Source organism: Fusarium subglutinans, assembly GCF_013396075.1.
Source record: "Fusarium subglutinans strain NRRL 66333 chromosome Unknown NRRL66333_c0000034, whole genome shotgun sequence".
In the NCBI taxonomy this organism is placed as follows: Eukaryota; Fungi; Ascomycota; class Sordariomycetes; order Hypocreales; family Nectriaceae; genus Fusarium; species Fusarium subglutinans.
Genome location: NW_023502097.1, coordinates 236,312 through 255,675, shown reverse-complemented (window position 1 = coordinate 255,675; position 19,364 = coordinate 236,312). Strand labels below are relative to the sequence as shown.

Sequence of the window (19,364 nt, the reverse complement as noted above, 5' to 3'; positions counted from 1 at the left end):
ACTGCCTTTCTTCATTATGGAAGCCAATTTCGACGTCGAATCCCAATAAGGAAACGAATTCGACGAGATCATCTTTCGGCCAATCATGGGTGGCCCTGAGCAGATGTAAGCGATGATGATAGTGTAGTGGCGGAGCTGCACTGGTGTCGACGATCACGACTAACAACCTAAGGTTCTCACGTAATTTTATATTATCCTGTACCATGTCAGCGGAGCGCTTAACTATGTAGCACTGTAGTAATATACATGCTGTACTCCGTAAAGCAGGCGTAGGATTCGAGCCAGACGATTCAGACCCGTCACCAGAAGTGTCTTGCGTTTCATCGAAAGCGAACGACGGTCTCATGTCGGTGGTGTACTGTCAGCTCTTATCTTCTTCCACAACTTGATTCTGGAGATTCATAAAATTTAATGAAAAGAATAAGTATATTGAGCTATCATAACAACAACGAGGGAGAGCTGAAGGAGATCTCGTCAGCTTGTTCCGCCTTTTGGTCTGGAGCTACCTTATGAGCACGTTAGACCTATAGTTGCCGAGCACCGACGAGATCCAACGTGACTTGAGTAAATTTCCTGTTGTTTTAGTAGTAGGCATATCAGCACGCAGGGCATGCGCACCATAGGTCGCTAGAATGTGAGCGAGTTATGGCCATAAGTGACAACCCTACCCTAAAGACATGGGACACTTTACTTCGTCTTATCTTTTGAATAGGCCATCCCAATATCAGATTAGGTATTTATTTACTTGTGATCCTCTTCGGAATCAGTTGCTTTTGCGAGGAGGGTCATTCGAGGCCTGCGGATCGGAAGGACGATGAGAATGGCCTTTATCTCTGTTTCGTAGGTTGATATACGACACCGCAGGAACAAGCCATAGAGAACATAAATCAGAAACGTTTGTATACCTTACCTCACTTGCCCGTTATACATATGTAGTTGCCCTAGTAGAAACTATCCAGTCAGATGAGTAGGATATTAATAACGTATATACATTTGCTAGTATTTCTGCTTGGAAATATCCTCAACACGTTTTAGGCCTTGGTATAGATCTCCGAGTACCTCACAATTAGCCCTTGAGTTCATTATCCTTGCCAATCCAAGTAATTCCACTGAGAAGAACAAACCCCAGCCAGCAGTGAAATTACAAGCCAAGACACTATAATCCACTCCTTCACCCCAAAGGCGCACTATCGTCGTCGACTCCTACGCCCTTCAAGCCTTACCCCGCCAATCACGGCTATCAACACCCCGCAACTCGGAGCCCATCTCCGTATCACCTCACCCTCCATTCGATACATAAATACAACATCACCATAACCCAAAAAGATGAAATCTCGTCTTGCATTCTCACTCTCTAGAGCTAGAATTGTACCTCGCTTCACCACATTTCGAACAATGGCTTCCTCATCTGTTACCGTCCCTCCCGGAAAGTACGAGTTTCTCGTCGTCGTCCATGACAAGCCCAATGTTCGGGAGAAGAGACTCGAGGTTCGAGGGTGAGCTTTGTTCTGACCTTGGATTATATCTGGCTTGAGCTAACAGGCCGAAGAACCCACTTTAAGAACATGGTTCCTAATGTTGAGAATGGAAGCTGGAAGATGGGAGGTCTGTATTCTTCCTCCAAACAGGCCCCTAACATTGAGACTGATGTTGTGTCTAGGTGCCATTCTAAACAGTGTTCCCAAAGATGACAGTGTCGACAGCCTCGACTTTGCTGGCAGTACTCTGGTCTGCATCGCTGAATCCGTAGAAGAGGTCAGAGAGCAACTTAGCAAAGACATATATGCTACATCAGGCGTCTGGGACATGGACAAGGTAAACAGAACGTGAATCCATTCGAAAGCAATTTGCTAATTTGATATACAGGTCCAGATCTACCCCTTCAAGGCCGCCTTCAGAATGAACTAATGCACAAAGCCAATACCATTCCTGTAGAGCCATGATAGAGATCCTTCTCAAAACAGCGAACTGATACTATTTATGCTGGTTATCATGATCCATTACCATGATGTTCCTGTTGTCCATCCGTCGATTGCTGACCTCAAATCTTTGTCATCATTCGTCCCCTACCGCTTTGCTAACAATACCAGCCCTCGACAACCCCTACATACTGATGTCATTACCAGCTCGATGAAGGCGAGCTAAAGCTATTACCAAAAACCGCGAGGAAGAGCTATCTGACCTATAAACATTCCAATTCCAATTCAAGTGATAGTAAACGCCATCGTACACTGACATATCCATGCTCCTTTGGTATGGCCTGCCACCAAAATCATGCGTGGTTTAAGCTTCGTTGCCATTTGGACCACTCTCAGCTGCTTCTTCAGCTGCAACTCTCAGTTCGTAGTTGAGATCAAAGCATTCGGCCAACAGTCCAGTAACACTGCCTTGTCCTTCGGGGATATCGCCATTTACCACAAACTTGCCGTCAACTTTCATGTTATCTAAGGAGTTAAGCTGTTTCATGTTAGATATACCCAGATTATGCCACGATGTATCAACATACCTTCATGCTGTAGGGGTAAAGCTCCCGCACAGACGATACACCCCCGTTCTTCTTGACCTCAACGAGGCAACGCTTCAGTGTCTGCAGTTGGTTGTAAACAGGCAACAGAGCTTCAGACACTGGTTCGGATGCCAGCATAAATGAGTAGATGTATGCATACGACCTTCGGATCAGATAGAGCAAAGTTCGCTGCGTCCAGAGGTCAGCTGGTCGCCCCCGATCGTCCACCCAGTTTCCATTCTGTCGGTTCTCATCAATTCTGTCAAGTTGCCGTTGGAAATCGTACAGATCCGTCTCTCGAAGCGACCATGCTTGTGTAAGAGAAAGTTTCTCGAGGTCATTGCGAATTTGGATGAGCTGGTCGTAGATTGGTCGCCATTGCTCAGCTACTTCTCCTTGTCTTGAAAGTGTTAGTGTATATCCATGTAAAGTGTTGGTCATCTCACCTCTCAAGAACCATGTCCGACCAGCGGACGCAGCGATGGTACAAGTCTCTAAGCACTTCACCTCCCTCCTCCAAAGTTCCATCCTCTGCGGTAAATGTGCCGTTATTGTGCTGTTCGCCAATTTCCAAGATTTGGTTCCGTAGCTTCTTAACCTCGGATGTGGAGAACTAGTCGAAGTTAGCACATCTCGGAACATATCATTCCATTCCATTCCATTCCATTCCATTCCATTCCAGCCTCGCTTACCTTGGATTTGGTGTTGGCCAACGAGATAGATCGCAGGATCGAGATGAGCTTCTCGTGAGCCTCCAGCAAATAATCTGGCAGCCGCTCTAATCTCTTCTGAAGTCGCGACAAGGTTGAGTTGCAGAGCGCAACGCGGTTCTCAAGTAGTGACAGCATGTATGGAGGGTGTCGCTTGTCGGGCGATGGGTCAGCGGCGGCATCTTTGATGCTCTTGGACAGATCCTCAAGTGTAGTCTGGATGCTTCCGAGATCCTTGGCTGAGTAGAGCTCGGCCTCGGTGAGGTGGTCGAGTAGTCGCTTGACAGTTGAGGTCATAGCGTATGTTGCTGGTGCCTCATTGTTTCGTCCGATCGTCAGGTAGAATAGAGACAGCAGTTGGAAGCAGCTCTCCAAGACCTTGTCCACTGGAAATAAACTTGTTAGCACACTCGGGGTTGGATGCGACAAGACGGTGACATACATCTGTTCTCCTCCTTATCGCCTGTTTCGGCGCGCACAATCGCCAGCTCCTTGACCTGATCCATGGTCTCATCAAACAATGGCATGACATCTTGAGTTCGAATGTAGTTCGTGCGATCTTGTTTCAGAAGCAGTAGGCGATCTCGGACCAGCTGTAGTTTCTCGAGGATAGCTTGTTCCCGGGGGTCCCGTGGCATTGGGATCGCTGGAGTCTCCATGTTGATAGGTGCCGTTTCCGAGCTTCTTATGGGAGTGTTGTAGAGATTCGTGCGATACAAATGGTTGAAAGAGAAGTTGTTTGTCACTATTGAGCTTGGAAGTGTATTGGCTTGTTGTTTGTGCTTTGCGCAGGTCTCCGAGGCTCCGATGAGTGACGAAAGTCGACGAGTGGCGGCGGGGCTCAAGATCCAGGGAAGTTGAGTCGGCTTTCGGTGGGGAGGTCGTGATAAACTAACTCACGTAGGCGCGATACAAGTCACAAGATGTGTATTAATTAAGCGGTGGATGAAGAATGATAGATAGTCTGGAGAGAGAATGCGGAGACGAGAATGCAATGGGAGATGATATAGTTGATGATGGAAGAAGTTGACTAGCGGACTGTAGATCGTGGAGAAACGATATCACGGTTACAGTTCATTCAGTTCAGTTCAGTTCAGTTCAGTTCAGCTGGGCCTGCTCATCCCTCGACCAAGAACGGACGGGATGTTGTCACTTAATCATGGCAACTGGAAGCAAGGCCTAGACCGACCCCTCCATCAGGTCCTGCAGTCACTTCACCTATTACCGTACGCGGTACGCCCTAACTACGTCTTCGCTACGGCATTGAGCCAGAACGACAACGGCTAAGCTGTTTGCTAGTGGGGGTTCCCAACAAGGGAGGGAGAGAGGAAGAGAAGGAGTTGGTTGATAAGGGATTGGTCCTGGTCAGTGAGCATTAATTAGACTTCAGTGAGTTTGAATGCCATCTTATTCACTCAGGATAATGATAGGTCTACATACTCTGCTGTTTATGGTATTAAAGTTGTAATTGCTCCTATCATCAATCATATCTTGCTTGACAAACAATCCTCTTGTAATGTTTCCCAAAGGTGGGGTAAAAAGCGCCGCAATTCACTGCATTCTTGGAAACACATCTCATTGGCTCGTTACCTCGCACCCAATCAAAGGCGTGACTCACTCTCTCTTGCAGCCACGGAGCGGATTAATTCACATCGATCGCTTCTGCCTCCACTTTTTCTTTAGGTCTTGAAGCCCTTCAATCGAATTTCGACCAGATTTTCTGTGGTAAGCCCATTTGGTGATATCCCGACTTCAAACTACAACCGACTCGACTTCGTGCAGACTTTACAATCTCCCACCCGCACGTCAAAATCATTCACAATGTCCAACGCCGAGCTCGCTTCGTCCTACGCGGCCCTGATCCTCGCCGACGACGGTGTTGAGATCACCGTACGTTTAACCCCGCGATTCCGTCGACGTTTCGTGTGTGTGTTGTGAGGTTATTGATAGCTAACATCGTCATCGCGACTTTTCAGGCCGACAAGCTCCAGACCCTCATCAAGGCCGCCAAGGTCGAGGATGTTGAGCCCATCTGGACCTCCATCTTCGCCAAGGTACGAACCGAATAACCCCAACGATTTTTATGCGCCCGTATCATTCATAGGACTTGGATTTTCTGACGGATTTTATTTGAACAGGCTCTCGAGGGCAAGGATGTCAAGGATCTTCTCGTGAACGTCGGTTCCGGTGGCGGTGCAGCCCCTGCCGCCGGTGGTGCCGCCGCTGCTGGTGGTGCCGCTGAGGAGGATGCTCCTGAGGAGGCCAAGGAGGAGGGTATGTCTACCCACGACGCTCGACAACTGATTTCGGATTGCTGACAACCACTACAGAGAAGGAGGAGTCTGACGAGGACATGGGCTTCGGTCTCTTCGACTAAGAAGTTACGCCGCTACGACTGTTTCCTTGTTCTTTGTACTTCGACTGCATGGCTTCGGGGTTCTCAATCGATCGATCATACAGGATGGAGAGCGGGCACTGTAACCTGCGCCCTGGACAGAGTAGCTCCTCACATACGATGCTATGAGGAACGCACTCAACGGAGTTTCGCGGAGGGAGAATTGGTCAATTCATACGGCTCTGATAAAAAAAAGTCCCGCCATGGGTGGTTTGAGTTCAACTGGGTTTTCTTCAAAGCGTGACTATGTCGCCAGAGTGCCAGCGATTATGATTGTGATCAGTGACGAATGTTGTCGTTCTTTTATCTGCTCTAACTCTACCTAAAGGACTTTTTTCTGTTCTTCGTAGTACTCCAGATTCATCTCACATGTCCCCCACCAACGCCGCGCCATGCACAATCTTTCATGTCTACGTCAGATGTTTATTTGACAATCAGGACGGATGACGGAACCAATCCCGCTTCCTTCAGGGTCTTGGAAAAATCGATGTCACCCTCAAAGGTCTTGCGAGGGAATGTAGTAGTAAAGCTGGACACAGCATTCCCCGTCTCGCTCTGTAGCTGTTGCGCCAGCTCGAACAATGTCGTCTCAGCCGGCAGAGTCTTGGTGATGTTTCCGCCGTCAGTCTGTAGTCGGAGTCGGGCTTCGTTGTGGTTGCTCTTGGGCTTAGATGCGGCAGCGGCAGCAGCAGCGCCACCAGGAGTAGCAGCTTCGACTTGAGGAGCTCGACCCTCACGAGCTGCCTTGGCCTCCTCTGCCTTTCGGCGTCGCTCAGCTTTGTCGGCCTCGATCTTTGCCTTGATGCGTCTCTTGGCTTCCTGGTCCTCAAGCTTCTCTTGTCGTTTCTGGGCTGCTTCCTTGACTGCTTGCTTGCGGGCCAGCTCTTCCTTTGCTTCCTGGCTCTCCTTGGTAGCCTTTGCTCGAATTTGCTACGACAGGTTAGAACTGAGGAATGAAGCGACTGGATGTTTTTCTTACCTCGTTGCGCTTGTTGTCTTCCTTGTCCTTGACAGATTGAAGAGCTCTCTTGGCGGCGAGACGCTCACGAAGTTGCTCAAGCTTGGCCTTCTTCTCGTCTTCGGTTAGAGGGGCAATCTCCTCTGTTGACTCTGAGAAGTCCGTATGCTCGCTGTAGTCTCAGTCAGCCAAAAGTTCCCCAGAAGATAGTTGTGTCAGGTTGACATACGTCTTGGTCGCGTGATAGGTAGCTAGATCATGGTTCTTGAACCTCTTTCCACAATCATTGCAGATCAATGACTTGGCGGTGCCAGTCTCAAGCTCTGCGATCTTGGCTTCCGTATCCTCGTCGTCATCATCCTCTGCCTTCGCAGCGGCAGCAGCCTTGATCTCATCAATAGGCTTGTCCTGGTTATCCTCAAGCCACTGAAGAGCGCCCTGAACTACTAAAGTTAGCCTGGAACGAGTCATCTGAAAAAAAGTAACTGACGGCCTCCAGTCTTCTTGACAGCAATCTCAGCACGCTCCTTGTCAAAGCCCATATCGAGCAGGGTATCGAGATCAGAAGGCATGTTGGCGGTGTTGTTTAGTAACAGTTGGTGATAGTGGGGTTGGATGAGGGGCAACTGTTGATGAGTTGAGCGGATGATGGAGAGAATGTAGAGACGAGATCTTGATTATTTGAGTACCGGGGAATTATTGTGACAGACAAAAAAAATCTCAGTCTTGAATAAAGTCAAAGTGGAATAAGCCTCTGCACTGAGTTGTCTTTTGATGCTGAAACCAAAGCTTAGGTAAAGCCTAAGAACGTCATTCAAGGCGCTGCCTCAGTGACGTCGCCGGGATTACTACGGTTAAGCACGGGCGTTTTCATGACTGATATTCCGATATACCTTAGTAGAAGTGATTTCTCTCCTCTCATGATGAGACTTTATTTCCTACAGTTCGACATACTCGAAAACTGGAATCTATTCTCGCTCAAACACGACATCTACGAGAGACAAGCTTCCCGAAACCACAGACTCACAAACTTCATATATGCAAACGCATCTACCGATTCAAACAAGTATTATCATTAAGTGGGCTCGCTAATGAGCTTTGGGTATCATCATAAGTTCATGCCGTCCATATCTAACATCAAAACAAAGTATTAATCCTCCTGAAGCCGTCTTCATCACTGAAGTGGCCAGCTACCGTGCTTTCGAGCGTATGCCTCTCCAAGACGATTCAGCACCTCTCGCGAAACATCTTGATGGTATTTTCTGCACCAGTGGTTGATTTGGTTCCCATTTAGGGACTCTTGGCGAGTAAGAGTCAGATATCGATGTAGGTATGCAACTGCATCCTCCAGGTCATCGGCTCGGATGTTGTCGTAGAGACTGTTGAGTTTGCTGCACAGCGCATAGTCCCACGGGGCAGCGTAAACTGTCAGACCGCCGTAGTTACCGCGATGCTCGAAGATGACTTCGTGCTGGTCCTTGGCCCATTGAAGAATATCGACCTGGACATTTCGAGGCACGAAGAACTGCATAGAATTGTTGAACCACTGCTCTCCGAGAGTTCCTTGAGCCTTCTTGTTGGCGAAACTAGCAGCATTGCTGAGTGTGATGTATTCTTTCGAGGCAGGATCGTGAAGAAGGAACTCGACGTCGGGAGTTGTCTCTCTGTGACGCAGATAAAGTGCGTTCACAACACCGCCAACAACAGCACACTTCACATATGTGCCACATTCGTTCAGGTACTCGGCCATATGTTGGAAGGCGTCGATGATCTGCTGTCGACTCAACTCTGAGGTTTCAGGGAAGTCTTGAAAGATAGACGAGGGAGCCATGACAGAGCCAACTGAATGGCTTGAGATGGTCACAGGACGGATAGGTCGAGACTCCATCTCGAGGATGTGGCGAGAGTTGTGGCAGCCCATGATGAAAGTGGTGAGAGTTGTGCAAGGATAAGTTGAAACAATATTGGGTTAATATCGAGTATTATACTGCAAGAGATACGAGAGATCTATCTAGATGTCGTATAAAGAGGTGATCTTGTCGGATTCAGTCCACCTGACTCTGGAGATCTGTTCGTATAAATACCAAAGCCAAGTGCCGAATAGCCCTACTGCAACCTTTGAGACAGGAGTAGCACACACATATTTGCGCCATAAGCGGTTGTTCCAGAAGAATTCAGTCAGCCGCAGGATGATTCTCTACTCCTACTGTAACGTAGGAGCAGAGAAAATGGAGTGGCCGCCCGTGGCACCGCCTCGTGTCGATCAAATACGAGGGTCCTACCCGCAGATGGCGCTCCTGTGAGCCTAGCTATCCACCTTTTGGATGGATTTGGAGGACTGTGGTAGGCTGAGTCTGGACTCTGACCTATCCGTAGCGTCGGAATTCAATGTTTAGGATATTTTTAGACGTCTTATTATCCCTCGAACAGTTGCTAGGCTAAGGTAGTTTTAAGTGTGAGCGGTTGGTTAACATGCCGTGATATTTAGTCAAGTCGTTCATCGCGAAAGCTTATCAATAGGACACTCCCGTGCCTGATTTGAGCAGCATTTGGTGATGTTTGCAACACAGCCCAAGCCCTATAACTACTGGATGCCACCACCCACGAGCTGACCACGTTCTTGTCAGCATTTAGAGTCAATCAACTGCACAGTAGGTTTCACCACTCTGAAGAATTTTTCATTTTCAAGTTGCACAGCCTGTCGAGTCTCAAATGTTCGAGAATATGCAGCGAACCTCGGGCAGCAAGTTCGGACTTCCGTCGATGAACAACTCACTCATGCAATCCATGACTGTTGCGCTTGAGGGAGCTGCTTTTTCTTAGAAGAGAATGTGGCAAAACTCGAGACCTCGATTACAAGTGACGAGAGTGCTTATTAGACAAGTTTAAATAAACCGGGGAGGCTTGCTGAACAGTTATTATAGTCCTCGGGTCGAATGGTCTCGAGTCTTTGGTCCATGTTGACACATTCATTCTCCCAACTCATTCGGCGAATATTGCAAAAGCCATCTTCATTTGATGGCCCCAAACCATTGATGCAACTTACTCTCCACAAAGGAGATCACTTTGCTCATCCCTTGTCTGTTAGTGTTTTAATGAATATGGAGGTGGGTGTCAAAACTGTTCGAGATTGTTTGTCAATGCTCAACAAAGAATAGAGAGTCAGAGTTCATGACGGCCGCGCTAACGGACCTGCCAAGCTCTGCCGCTACCTTCAGTTGCCTCGAGTTTGCCTCGGCCCTCTCCGCATCTGTTCTAAAACCATGTGCCATGATGCCCTCACTTCCCTGATTTGAGACGCTTAACCATTCAGGTGCTTACCAATACAAGGACCTGCATATCGTGGACCAGCTAAACCCTTTTTTGTGGACAGCAAACGGAGACTTGGAAAGATAGTGGACAACTGCAGGACAATGGAGTTAACAGAAAAGGTAAATGTGAGGATGACGTTTGAATAAGAATAAGGTAAGGTACCTATGTATGTGGTAGCTTCATCAGTGTTCAATCAACGGATTTCTATGAAATCAAGGGCGAGCAGACGAGATCCAATAGTGACTGATAGCGGAGTTTAAGCCCCCTGATGGCTCGTGCGCCCTGTAGCAACCACCTGAAGTCGAGCCGACTCAACTGGGAATAGGGCGCCATAGCAGAAGCAATTACGTCGTAGGAGATCCCCAAGACACAAACCAACGTCAACCTGCCTTCCATTCCCCTTCCAGGTATAATCAACTCAACTCACCACACTCCACTGCTACTAATCTTTCATTTCGTCACCAATTTCTTCCTTCTCCCACGCGACCAACTTCCTCAAATCTTATCGACTCGGTGCAGCCTCGTGTTGCTATACTTTTAACTTACCTTTAATCAAACTCCCCCCCCCTTTGCTAATCAACGAACGACATTTCATACTGTACTCTACCTCCCGTTGCCACGTTTCCACTTGGTTACCGCCGAGGAACCATCGCGCGATACCACAAACCATAACAACTTCAGCATTTTATTACCGCTACCACGATAAGAAGCCGAAATGTCGGTCGATATCGAGCCATTTGAGCTGTCCTTTAGACGTACGTTATCTGCGATGGACGATGACGGGCCTCCGAGGATTGACATAATTACTAGGCCCCTTCACCACCGAGGTCTCCCAGACCTTGACTCTGAAGAACCCCAACTCTACCCCCGTAGCTTTCAAGGTCAGTCGATCAGCGATTCCCATGCGACGGATTTACTGACAAGAAGAACAGGTCAAGACCACTGCTCCCAAACAGTATGCTTGCCCCTCAAGCCAAGCCATTCCGATCGCATACCTGACGTCTCCTCACTAGATACTGTGTTCGACCAAATGCAGGCCGCATCGAGGCCGGCCAGAGCTTCGATGTCTCCGGTGAGTCTGCTCCTAAAAGCGCATGCCGGCAGCCGTTAACGATCACCTAGTCCTACTCCAGGCTATGAAGCAGGATCCCGCTCCTGACGCTAAGTGCCGCGACAAGTTCCTTGTCCAATCCGCCCCGATTACCGCCGATAAGGAGTTCGCCAGCGTTGCCAATGTCGTACGTAGTCAATCGATCCCGAAATCCGGACTTTGAACTAACTCAGCCACCAGCTTGAAACGACCGACAAAGCCCACCTTGTCGAGCGCAAGATTCGAGTCAACTGGCTCGCGGCTGGTGAGGCCGACCAAGCTCCTAGCCGACCTTTGTCCACGCCTAACAAGCAAGCTATTGCCAACGGCGTAAGTGTCACCGACTCGGATCCGAAATCTGACAACTAATGGTATAATCTAGATCAACGACACTCCTGACGTTTCGCGTACATTTTCTTCACCTGGCATTCGGGACGAGTCGCCCTCATCCTCGGCAGCGCCCCCTCCTTACCAATCGCCCAAAGAATCCGCCTATGAGGATGAGAAACCCAAATCTACCTACGAGGAGTCCGAAGTCAAGAGCACTATCGCTCAAGCTACAACGGCCATCAAGGAGACTGCAGAGCTGACCTATGAGGAGCTTAAGGCTAAGCTTGCCCAGGCCGAACAGCAGCTTGTAGCTCTCAAGGATAGCGGTCTTCGACAGCGCAATGTCAAGTCCAGCTCCAGCGATGATGACAAACGACCTCTCGCCCAGACCGCCCAGGCTGTCACCCAAACCGTCGAAGGTGTTCCTGTGCAAATGGCGGCCATTCTTTGCTTGGTCAGCTTCTTGCTTGCCTACTTCTTCTTCTAGAGTTAAGGAGGAAGTGACAGCCCTTGGATCTTTTCGACAAACGAAACTAATAGACAGGCTTGACGACGCTCATGAGAACTCAGCCGGAGACTTGGGATCCCCGGATGCATAAATCTTCAAAGTACGGCGAGGCTAAGGCATAGGATCAGGAAGCATATCATACAATTGGCGGAATACTGCAGGATTAGCAGCTCAGGACGAATCGAAGCCCACTCGAAAGGGTAGCTTGGGGACAGTGGACCATGTCTCTAGGCCATTGCGGTTTTCGGTCAGCAGGGCTTCGAACGCCTTGCAGCTGGGGATGAAAGCTTCGCTGAGGAGTTTAAAAGCGATGGGAGGAGGATGTGGCTTCCGAGGCGGGAGCTTTGACTGTACACTCTTACCTTGAGCCTCTCGCGGCTCTCGTATTTTCTTGTGTCGTATTATTCTGTTTGCGTTAACTGATAAATTTGGAGTTCTAACCTGTATCTCTCATCGACTCTCATTTTCATCTTTCGTGTTTCCAGGTCATTTGCAAGCTTAGCCGCTCAATTATTTACATATTACGGATTTAAAGTCTGGAGCCGTTGCACATAAACCACATGATGATGGCTCGGCTCTGGGGTGCAAGACTTCTGACGTTGAAGTGAGGTACTAAAAGTATTTAGTCTAAGATCCCCTAAACCTATACTGAATTATACCAAGTTTACCTAAGCTTACCTAAAGCTTTTTGTTACTTAGGATAGAATTCCTAAGGTTTTATTGTATCCCCTTGGCTCGTTAGATCAGAGTCGAGTTTTGCGATCACTCAAAAGATTGTATTTGTATTTTTGTCCGTACCCTAAAACGCCATGCAATAACTGTGTTCTATGTTGTCTTCCTAAGGTAGCTCAGCCAAAAAGTTACCAAAAGCAGCGAACTTTCGAGTTGATCATGGCCTCGGTATGCCGCACCCCGTATCAAAATATCAAAACAGCTGCATTACAACGAGTTATATGTACTTTTCCGTTGCTCCTAAATCGACTCGATCTCGGACTGCTTCCAGTCGGCAACAGCACCACCACCAACAAGGCGTCCACCCTGCTTACGCTTGACACGGCAACTCATGCCAACGTTTTCATCGAAAATGAAGCGCCAGATGGCATAGCACCAGCTCTCGTGGCGGGGCAAATCATCATAGAATTCGTGAGCAATCTCGCGCACTTTGTGAAGACGAGTCCAAGGCACTGCGGGGAAGTCATGGTGCTCGTTGTGAAGTCCGACGTTATAGGTGAACCAGTTGAGGGGTCCATAGTAAGAGAAGGTCTCGGGGACGGGGATCTTGTTCTCCGGGTCGCGAGCGGAGGGAGCAACGGTCTCGTACACGTAGTGCTCCGCGATGAAGTGGCCAGCCAGGGGATGAAGACTCCCGGCCAAAAAGGAGGAGAGCAGCAGGTAGAGGAGGGAGTTGACGGAGGCGTACTTCAGGAGAACGAGATCAAAAGCGACCTGGACAGCGATGTTGAGGGCATGGACTCCAGTCAAAGGAACGCGGTAGACGGCCATGGGTCGCAGGGCGTAGAAGAAGATCTGGAAAGTGCAAAAGAAGGCCTTTCCGAGAATCGAATCCAGAACGAAGGCCTCGAAGGCAGTGGGAAGATCAGTATCAAGGCCATCGACACCGAGGGACTTGTGGTGGGTAAGGTGGTATGGCTGTAGAGTGTTAGCATTGTTTCAAATATGGAAATGCGATCTGGTTCACATACTCGAAAGGAAGCGCTGTAAGGAATACCGATGGGAAGGTTGGCAAAGATAGCGATCAGGCGGTTGAGACGGGCGCTTCGGAAAGCCAAGTTATGGGAGATCTCGTGGATGGCGAGGAAAAGATTCTGGTTGGCAGTAGCGCCAAAGACATAGGCGACGGCCCAGAACTTCCATGAGAAGAAAGAAGTCGACTGGAGCATCCATGCGAGGAAGACCTGGAGAGAGACGACACCGAGGACGACCCATTTCGTGAGAGGCTCAGGACCGCACAGCTTGGTGATCTGTAGGAGGATAGATTAGCGACATGTCACGACACAGCGGGGCCAATCAGCAGAGCACAAACCTCGGGGTGAGCCTTGATAATAGCGAGACGGCGAGTTCGATGAGGCTCCTCAGTGTATGTCCAGAAGAAATCGTGGCTCTTATCAGCACCTTCGGCTGTCGCAGGAGCTGGGCTTGGGCTATCGCCCTTTGCCCTCGAAGTGACCGTAGATGAATTCGTCGCAGGCATCTTTCCTTCGATAGTTTTGGAAAAGTGAAAGAAAGTCTAAACCCGCGAAGAACAAAAAAGTGCAAGGACAGTTGAATTAAAAAAAGAATGTGATACATTTGCCTCCTTGGTAGGTAAGGTAGCTGCGGCGCGGGAAACAGGGGGCAGAGAAAGCTACGTGGAAGGCGGTGAAAATCCAGGTGCAAATGTTAATTGGGAATCTGGCCAATGATGGTTTGGTTAAGGGCTAGATTTGGCGGGTGGGGGGGAGAAATTCAGGGGACCAGATGGATGCCAGTGGTTTTTGAGGGGTTCAACGAAGAAGGCGGGGCATGTTCGGGCAGACCATTCAGAGAGGCGAATTGTATGGCGTGGCATTTGAGATCAGCTTTATTTGCGTGTAACTATCATGAGCAATTGAGTGGTACTGCCCAGCAGTGATAGTTCAGATGACTCCAATTTGCACTGCGCTGAGCTGACTGTGTCGCTGTTGCTTCTAAACTCGATAATAAATAAATAATATTAAATCAAAACTTCGAATTCTTCGAACAAAGTTGTCGAACGACAAGAGGGGAAATGGTTCGAGTGGTGCCATTCGGGACCGTCAATTTCCGTTGATAAACACCAGGACCATACGATTATTCGGTATTTCTTGGAAACTCCCTAGCTCTACCTATCTCCCTCGATTCTGTTGGCGAGATGCGTAATTGCGGCAATCTGGTAGGGCTTTTCTCTTGATAGGTGGATCACAACGTTGAGGATACAAGAGAATACGATTCTTCATCCCCATGGAGTGCGAATACGAATACTATATTGCCAATGTGTGTTTCCCAAATCCTCAACTCGAGTACATATATGGTGAATATATAAAGAAGTCTTCTTCAGTCTTCATATAGGTTCAATGCTCGGGATAGCTCAAGAAAGTAAGGCGGAAAAGGTAGGTAAATGCTATCAAATGCCTGGAATCGGCATACATTGAGTGACTGCTACTTTGCATCACTAATTCTCATTCAACTCGAGCTGCATTAGCAATTTCTGATATGAATATGCCTAAAAGGAAAAGGCAACAATGGGGGAAGCGCATGTGACAACAAGTTCTGGGCGTTCTTGGCGAGAACTGGTTGGCTTGGGTGTCGAGCTAAGGTTCAGCTCGAGCAGAGCCTCAGCCTCCACTTCAACTTTACTTCAACATCCACAACATGTCAACTTCTATTTCAATCATTCACCATGAGGGATCCGATTCTACGATTTCGTGTGCTCCGTAACGGGACCGATCGTGGCTGAGAGCAGCCCACCATCGTCTCGATCAAGAAAGACCAACTCCGCGTATATTGTTCCAGCTCGGGTATCATTGCATAACGTATTTCTCTACAACTTCTCCCTTCTCTCCTCTTCTCTAAAGGCCGTTGGACGCACATGAGAATACGCCAGCTACGGTACCAGCCTCGTACTGGTCGATAATGCCCTGTACACTGGCATATGTACCAACAGTAAGGAACATGATACCAATCGCAATCAAGATGAGGTTAACAATGTTTCCGGTAAGATCAACGATCTTACCATGTCGTCGGCCAATCTCCTTATCAGCTTTGCGCATTCGGAAATAGGCCACTCCCCAGAAAATGAAGCCAAACCAACTATCGAAGAGAGACGACATAACGGAAAGCACTGGAAAGTAATGGTTAGCAACGATCGATACAATAGCCATTCTTCGGGTCCTTACAAGAGTTAAAGAAGGGGATGACCATGGCGATGATGAAAGCAAAGATCCAGGTCACAAGAAGAATTGCACTCCAAGATCCCCAACCAACAAGAGTGTGACTGTTCAAGTGCTTGGAGTTTCGGAAGAGTCGGAAAAAGACGAAACGGGCCGATACTGAGGCATAGAGGGTGCCAAGGAAGATGATGGTAGGAATCATGAACGAGAAGGCCGCTTTCTTATACACATTCTCGAGCGAACCAAAAGCCGGCGCAGTCACATACTGGTTGCCGGTATAAGCATACACGATGGCTCCTACGAGACTGAAAACGATGATCTCAGCAATCGTACACGCCCACAGAGCCTTGGGGAAGTCCCGGGGATCTCGCATCTCTGCAATGAAGCTGGGCAGGGTGATCTGGCCGATGAAAGTGTAGCTGATGTTGAGAAAAGCGGACATTCCGTTGACAAAGGTCGTGCCCTTCACAGGGATAGCTGTGACGATAGGCTCGCCCAGTTTTGCAGGATCATATCCAAATGGGTGGTCCTGGATACCGGCAAAAATCGCAGCGAGCAGAACGGAAATGAATGTGAAGAAAGCCGACGCTGTTCCGAGCTTGGCCATCATGTCAAACGTCCTGGGCAGGGAGCAGACCCAGCTGATGACAGCAACAATAACTGAAAACATAACGGTCCGGCAGCTACCAACATCGTCGGCTTCGGTCATGGTGTTGAGGTACTTGGCACCAACCAAAACGTGAAGACCTTGAATGAAGGTGTTGTTGAGAATGAAGCACACAGCAGTTGCCCACCAAGCCCACTTCTTGTCCCAAAATAGCATCTGTCCAATATCGCAAACATCGCGCATTTCTGGGTGGCGGAGGCAAAATTCCCAGAGAACGAGACTGGTGTAAAGGACGATGAGAGCAACAATGATCGTCAGGATAATACCAGGCACCAATCCGAGGACACTGTACGACCAAGGGAAACTCATGATGGCAAGACAAATGTACTCGCTGAAAAGCAGCCCAGCAGTTTTCTGCCATGAGCAAGTGCGGTACTGGATCTGTTCTCCCTGCTCCGCAGCCAACTGTTTGTTGAGAATGGCAGAGCTTGAATCCTCAGAGTCTGAAAGATCACGCCTCACAAATTCGGGCAATTGAGCAATTCGAGGTCCGGCAGTGACACCCTCGCCACCAAACAGAGATGCCCATCGTGACGAAGGAGTTTGCAGTTCAGATTGGCGACGTTCTGGGTCAGGGCTTCCACCTCCAGAACCGAGAGATGTCTTTTCAGCCATTATGACAGCGTAAGAGGAGGGTCTGAGCTTGTCGAGACTGAAGGTGTGTTGTGTTGAATTCAAACACCACGATGCTGACCGAGTTCAAGATGTTACGGTATCGCAACAAGAACAAAAGAAGAAAGGTGGGCCAGGCACAAATCACAAACTAGGCAAATGCTAGGTGTGAGCGAAAGAAAATGCTGGGAAACCAGCTGCATTTAAAGAGGGTGAGAAGATCTCAATTCTCAGACATAATACCACCTCAAGGTTGCGATCCTACGATCCCTACCAACTTAGTTGTTGGTCACACAAACAAGGTTCAGAGCCTGCTTCCATCCTCGGCGTAGAAGCTCACTACTGAACTAGATACGGGGTCTTTTAGTCGTCAGTCTCTTCATCAAGCCCCTCGGACGTCGCCCATATCGATCCTCTTTGGCCCTCTCATCAATCAAAGCTCACGCTAGGATAACATTAACGACAAACTGCAACACAGCACACCACTCACGATGGATCAGATGTTCCACACACCGGAGTGTCGCCAGATGCCTACCAACGTTAGATATGAGCGGACAAATGAAGTGAAGCCATAGGCCGCAAATCTATCCGGAGCGGCGAACGGGGCCCCCACCCGCTCCACGCCATGTGCCGAACATCCGTACCAGACCTCTAACAACCCCGACGACCCAGACTGAAGCTGCACGTCAGCCAGTAAAGGCCCATTTGGGTCGCATCACCATCCAAGGTGCAAATCCACCGGAATCTCCGTCAGGTCGATCCCAGATGTATTCCCTGCTGCCTGGCAGGGGCTCAAAACAGGGTGATTTCAACATTCCTGACTGGATCACTTTCTTCCAACGCGTGGGGTCTTTGGCTGTGGTGCATGCGTAACGTAGCTTTTACGTACATGAGCCATGGAGGCGTGTCCGACTTTGCAAGCCTGTTCCTGCAAGCTGATACTGATAGATCGCACGCAATTCGGCCGGATACTGAGCAACAATCAACTATTGATGAGGCGTCGGCCAGGTGGATAATCGGATGTGATTGTGGTCAGCTGTGATAACATTGATCTGAGCTCAAAAGAGAAGGATGCTTCAGTCAAACCAACAACAAGCAATTGAGGTTCTGATCTTCGCTGCAGGCTTATGCAGGCCTAACGTCACATCGATGTCAATTCATCAGAGATTGATTCTTGTGAACCCTTTTCTTGAGGGAGACTTCCTAAACGTTTCGATCGATCCATCTTTCGATAGCTGTTGAGCCTTGTTCTTCATGGCCGTTGCTCACGGGGAGATGATCAAGAATGGCCTGAGTCTCCAGGAATGATGCAATCGCTAGTGTCAAAGAAAACCAGAAATGGCAACAGGCTTGAAGTTTGCCTCGACCAACGAACTACGTCCCGAGGGTCCGGAGCGTTTACCCCCTCTCCGTGGAAATAAGAGTGGTGCCATTCCCGTCTTGATCGTTTATTTTAGACCCTGCTGTCGCATCATCGGATCCGCAGAAGGCGTCATTTAGGCTAGGAGAAATGAAATGCGGCTCGTCGGACCTAAGGGTCACGAAATTTCATCGTATCGTCTTGTCAATCTCTCACGTAAAACGTTCCACTATCTGCGCATTGCTCTGTTTTCGTTTCATTTTGCAAGTCTCGGGGAGTTCGGGGATTCTTTTCTCGGACGTGAAAGCGCAATGTCCTGTGCGCATGTGGGGTGTTTAAGCTTATTTCGCGAAGCAAATGGTGAACGTCTGTGATGTTATCTAAAGCGATTGATATCTACAGCCAGCGAGGTTATCGCCAAGCTAGTGCCAAGGGCTGGGCGATCTCTGGGCGATCGACTCTTCAGCCAATAATGAAGCATCGCATTCAACGTCAATCAATTTTTATCAACGCCAGAAAGAGAAGTATTCAAGAGCCAATGCAGACATCCATCCATTTACTCAGTATGTGTTTTCGCACATTGCAATACCATGCCGTATCATTTCGCCCATGTCATTCCACATACTCATATAATACCAACATGTATCATTTACTCAAGCTTGAATAGCAATTCCGTTTCAAGATAGTTACTACCATTACGCAAGTCATTTTCATTCAATTCAGTCATTTCAGCTTATCTCAAAGTCTTACAAAAAGGCAAAATGAGGATACATATTCATCCCATACATAAAAATAAAATATATCAAATTGGCAAAAGAGTTCGGAGGCTGGTGTTAAGCCTCCTACATCTCTTGTCGTCGGGGTTTGTCGTCGAACCATTTCCTTCAGCGGGAACAGTTTGACCTGACCAGTTGCTCTGGCGCCTTCTGTTCCCCCACCACCTAGGGATTTTTCGGATTTTTTTATCGTCAGGGTTGTCGTCGGGTATGTCGTCGGGGTTCGAACTCG

General features: G+C 48.6%; 8 protein-coding genes across 8 annotated transcripts; 3 read left to right on the top strand and 5 right to left on the bottom strand.

The window, feature by feature from the left end:
- Window positions 1-1,395: 1,395 nt before the first annotated feature.
- FSUBG_3980 (uncharacterized protein) lies at window positions 1,396-1,908 on the top strand (the record flags this gene model as incomplete). The annotated part of the gene is made up of 4 exons (XM_036681919.1): window positions 1,396-1,496; window positions 1,550-1,605; window positions 1,661-1,815; window positions 1,867-1,908. The coding sequence occupies 4 exons, from the start codon at window positions 1,396-1,398 to the stop codon at window positions 1,906-1,908; spliced, it is 354 nt and encodes a 117-aa protein (XP_036540538.1).
- A 375-nt stretch (window positions 1,909-2,283) lies between these two features.
- On the bottom strand, window positions 2,284-3,875 carry FSUBG_3979 (uncharacterized protein; the record flags this gene model as incomplete). Its single annotated transcript, XM_036681917.1, has 5 exons — window positions 2,284-2,457; window positions 2,507-2,906; window positions 2,953-3,119; window positions 3,199-3,602; window positions 3,659-3,875. 5 exons carry the CDS (start codon window positions 3,873-3,875, stop codon window positions 2,284-2,286), a joined length of 1,362 nt encoding a protein of 453 aa, XP_036540537.1.
- Window positions 3,876-5,037: 1,162 nt separating this feature from the next.
- Window positions 5,038-5,593, top strand: FSUBG_3978 (60s acidic ribosomal p1; the record flags this gene model as incomplete). Its single annotated transcript, XM_036681916.1, has 4 exons — window positions 5,038-5,106; window positions 5,193-5,270; window positions 5,355-5,490; window positions 5,547-5,593. The coding sequence occupies 4 exons, from the start codon at window positions 5,038-5,040 to the stop codon at window positions 5,591-5,593; spliced, it is 330 nt and encodes a 109-aa protein (XP_036540536.1).
- A 441-nt stretch (window positions 5,594-6,034) lies between these two features.
- Window positions 6,035-7,141, bottom strand: FSUBG_3977 (h-caldesmon; the record flags this gene model as incomplete). The annotated part of the gene is made up of 4 exons (XM_036681915.1): window positions 6,035-6,541; window positions 6,591-6,741; window positions 6,799-7,012; window positions 7,060-7,141. 4 exons carry the CDS (start codon window positions 7,139-7,141, stop codon window positions 6,035-6,037), a joined length of 954 nt encoding a protein of 317 aa, XP_036540535.1.
- Window positions 7,142-7,743: 602 nt separating this feature from the next.
- On the bottom strand, window positions 7,744-8,490 carry FSUBG_3976 (uncharacterized protein; the record flags this gene model as incomplete). Its single annotated transcript, XM_036681914.1, has 1 exon — window positions 7,744-8,490. The coding sequence occupies one exon, from the start codon at window positions 8,488-8,490 to the stop codon at window positions 7,744-7,746; it is 747 nt and encodes a 248-aa protein (XP_036540534.1).
- A 2,106-nt stretch (window positions 8,491-10,596) lies between these two features.
- FSUBG_3975 ((VAMP)-associated) lies at window positions 10,597-11,788 on the top strand (the record flags this gene model as incomplete). Its single annotated transcript, XM_036681913.1, has 7 exons — window positions 10,597-10,636; window positions 10,692-10,762; window positions 10,814-10,836; window positions 10,895-10,953; window positions 11,004-11,119; window positions 11,173-11,301; window positions 11,354-11,788. 7 exons carry the CDS (start codon window positions 10,597-10,599, stop codon window positions 11,786-11,788), a joined length of 873 nt encoding a protein of 290 aa, XP_036540533.1.
- A 993-nt stretch (window positions 11,789-12,781) lies between these two features.
- Window positions 12,782-14,021, bottom strand: FSUBG_3974 (sphingolipid delta-4 desaturase; the record flags this gene model as incomplete). Its single annotated transcript, XM_036681912.1, has 3 exons — window positions 12,782-13,459; window positions 13,513-13,791; window positions 13,854-14,021. 3 exons carry the CDS (start codon window positions 14,019-14,021, stop codon window positions 12,782-12,784), a joined length of 1,125 nt encoding a protein of 374 aa, XP_036540532.1.
- A 1,375-nt stretch (window positions 14,022-15,396) lies between these two features.
- FSUBG_3973 (neutral amino acid permease) lies at window positions 15,397-16,999 on the bottom strand (the record flags this gene model as incomplete). Its single annotated transcript, XM_036681911.1, has 2 exons — window positions 15,397-15,668; window positions 15,724-16,999. 2 exons carry the CDS (start codon window positions 16,997-16,999, stop codon window positions 15,397-15,399), a joined length of 1,548 nt encoding a protein of 515 aa, XP_036540531.1.
- Between the last annotated feature and the right edge of the window lie 2,365 nt (window positions 17,000-19,364).